A 3,320-nucleotide genomic window follows, 5' to 3' on the forward strand; every position below is an offset into this window, starting at 1 on the left:
CCCTCTTAAGCTGCATGTCCACCATCCAGGGAGAGCAGGCAGGTTAAAGGCTGAACCCAAGCTGGGACCCAGTAAATGAAGGCGGTTTTTCCTGGGCCATCCTGTTCATGTTCCCCATCTGCCCTCGGAGCCTAGGACAGCTCTCGAGGAGAAAGAGGGAGGGATGAATGAATCTGCAGCCCAGCATGTGAGTGCGGCTGTGTGGGGTAAGAAGGTCGCAGAACCCGAGCCCAGGAGGCCAGGTTTGGTGGCGGGGTCCTGCCAAGAGCTCAGTTCTGTTCTTTCTCTGGGCTGGTTTAGCACTCAGGGCAGATTCTCCCTGAGCAGACAGCTACCAGCTAACTTCTCACCATTGTTTTGGGGGCAAGCAGTTTGAAAATCGTCTCTGTCGTCTGAGAAGCTACCTCCAAATAATGTTATTTCTAACATGTAAAAAGTGTAAATACAGCCCAGACACGGAAGAGCCTAAATCTCCCCATGACACACTTGTGATTAGCCCCTTCAAATAAACCATCACATTTCTCTACGATTTCCCTTTCTCTCTCTACTGCAGTGAGATACGGGAGGTTCAGGACAGCTGTCCCTCCCAGCACTGTCTCCTCTGCCTCCCCGCCTTTTACCCCCAAAGCCCTAAATGGACGGTGCGGTTGGCACCAGCAGTGATGTGGTTCTGGGGATTTGCTTTTGTGGGGTGGGAGACAGGTTCAGGCCTCTGGGGATTTGCTTTTGTGGGGTGGGAGACAGGAAATCTGGGCCCTCCAAGACCGCAGGGCAATCACCAGCCGCGGCTTCTCCACCCTCTGTTGGCAGGATGGTGGCAGGGAAGGCTGAGCCGGCCATGCCTGGACGGCTGTACGTGCACCCGGATTCTCCTGCCACGGGGGCCCACTGGATGCGGCAGCTGGTCTCATTCCAGAAGCTGAAGCTGACAAACAACCACCTGGACCCCTTCGGGCATGTAAGCAGGGGGCTGCCTGGCCTCAAGTGTGGGTGCTGGGGCAGGGAGATGGGGCGCTCAGAGGTGCTCATCTGGAGAATCCATTCTCGGGACCCAGTCCCAGGCGGGTTTATGGGCCAGAGCACAGGGTCTGAGTTCCACAGTAAGCATCCTTCCCCTGGCACTTACTGGCTAGGTAACTTGGGGCAAGTTTCTTAGCCTTTTTGCACCTTAGTTTCCTCGGCCAGAACATGGGGATGACCAGGTGAAAATTAAATGAGATTATACATAAGGCATGTGGCGCCTAAGAGGCTCTAAATGAATGTCAACTATGATGGCTTCCCTTTACCGTTGTAATGAATCTGCCTGCAATGTGGGAGACATGGGTTCAATCCCTGGGTCGGGAAGATCCCCTGGAGAAGGGGATGGCCACCCACTCCAGTATTCTTGCCTGGAGAATCTCACAGACAGAGGAGCCTGGTGGGCTATAGCCCATGGGGTCGCAAAGAGTCGGACACATGACTGAGTAACACTTGATGACAATGACGACATGGATGGACCCACATCTCACAAATCTCAGCTTCAGTTTCCCCAAATCTGGCCTTGCTGGGGCCTAAGACCAGGAGATTGTCTTGAGAAAGAGTCATGGATGAGTTCAGAAGCCTCATCCCTGGCGTCTGCCTGGCCCCGCAGCCGCCTGCCCTGGAAAGGCAGGCCTCGCACTGGCTCCTGTGTCAGCCCCTTCCTGGCCTTGCCCAGGGCCTGGCTCTCACAAGAGCAACTCTGAAACCCCAGGGATGCTGCTGCTGACGCCCCGTCCAGGCTGCTGAAGCTCATTCTTTCCCCAGTCTGGCCCTGGCAGGCCCACAAAAAGCTCTTTATGTGGAAATGTTTAGCTCATACGTGTGGCAAACAGAAGCCTGGGGACCCAGTATCATCTGCCAGGGAGCAAGCCTCGCCCCTCTAGGTTACGCATGGTTACCCTGGAGACACAGGGTGGGGTGTTGATGGAGTGGGTGCCATCGGCTCCTGGATGCGGTTGCCCCGGCTGCACACTCATAACATCTGTGCGGGGCATGGTGGGGGAAGCAGGGGTGGGGGGCATGCAGGCACGTGCCTCTTTTACGCCTCAGTTCTGTTTCTGGGGAGCTGTATGCAAATCAGCACTCTGTGAATCATAGCTCCTTATGGAGAATGCCAGCGATGCGTCCTTTCTGGTTGATGGGTGTGTAATTGGCAAGCAGCAGCTGCTGCTGCTGCTAAGTCGCTTCAGTCGTGTCCGACTCTGTGCGACCCCATAGATGGCAGCCCACCAGGCTCCCCCGTCCCTGGGGTTCTCCAGGCAAGAACACTGGAGTGGGTTGCCATTTCCTTCTCCAATGCATGAAAGTGAAAAGTGAAAGTGAAGTTGCTCAGTCATGCCCGACTCTTCATGACCCCATGGACTGCAGCCCACCAGACTCCTCCATCCATGGGGTTTTCCAGGCAAGAGTACTGGAGTGGGGTGCCATTGCCTTCTCCATGGCAAGCAGCTCTTGGTTCTAATTTTCTCAGAGTCTGTTCAGTTCTCTTCCGAATCATCAGCAATCGATAAACCAACAATTAGGAGAATGCTTAGTTAATATGATCAACTCATAACTTGTCTGTTTTGCAAGCAGCATGGGGTTTTCCCACACAGGGCAGGCAGATGCTGTTGGGTGTGTGGGCCCCGGGGACATGCGCCCCTGCAGCCTTCCACAGGGGTGTCAACAGGCCGCCCTCCAAGGGGAAGGGTCAGCCAAGCCCCACCTCTCAGATCACAGGGTCTTTTATGACCAAGGGCCAGAGAGACTGCTGTTCTGGCCAAGACTCTGCTCGTGATCAGCTCCTCTCTGGCCTCCTCTGCTTGGCCAGGCTCTGGGATCAACCTTGAAAGATTAGCGAGGGCCTCCACGGTGGGAGGTGGGGAGCCACATCTCTGCCCACAACTGCACGCACTCACACACTCACACACACAACCCAGGGACCGCCCACTGGGGTGGACAGAGCTGGGCGGGAGGTGGATCCTTGGGTGAGTGACCAGAAATACCCAGGGATCAAAGCTCTGGCGAGAGTTTTAGACACACAGATCGCTCTCATGGTTCCCAGCTGCAGGAATGTCTCTGAGGACCCTTCCACCTCCCTGGACCCCTGCAGAGAGGGCCAGGGGAGGGAGTCAGGTGGTTAAAAAGTGGGGCTTTTTTGGAAGCAGGAGGGTGTGAGCCGGCTTTCGTTGCCCAGCAGTAGGTTTCTCACCCTGGCTTGCTGCTTCAGTGGCTCCTCTGGGGTCCTGAAAGGGTTTGCAGTGGTCTTGAGCAGCCAGTGGGGCTGGCTTGCTGGGCTTGTGGTGTTGGGGGGGGGTTTT

The 3,320-nt window shown here is 55.9% G+C and overlaps 1 protein-coding gene across 2 annotated transcripts in view; it reads left to right on the plus strand.

Moving 5' to 3' along the window:
* The window catches only part of TBX4 (T-box 4), a 32,505-nt gene that overhangs the window by 14,647 nt on the left and 14,538 nt on the right, over nucleotides 1–3,320 (plus strand). For both annotated transcript variants that reach the window (XM_010861589.1, XM_010861588.1), the window contains one exon: nucleotides 811–958. In XM_010861589.1, the coding sequence (XP_010859891.1) occupies nucleotides 811–958 (148 nt within the window). The remainder of the gene's footprint in view (nucleotides 1–810; nucleotides 959–3,320) is intronic.

Source organism: Bison bison, unplaced genomic scaffold (genome assembly GCF_000754665.1).
Source record: "Bison bison bison isolate TAMUID 2011002044 unplaced genomic scaffold, Bison_UMD1.0 scf7180017864472, whole genome shotgun sequence".
In the NCBI taxonomy this organism is placed as follows: domain Eukaryota; kingdom Metazoa; phylum Chordata; class Mammalia; order Artiodactyla; family Bovidae; genus Bison; species Bison bison.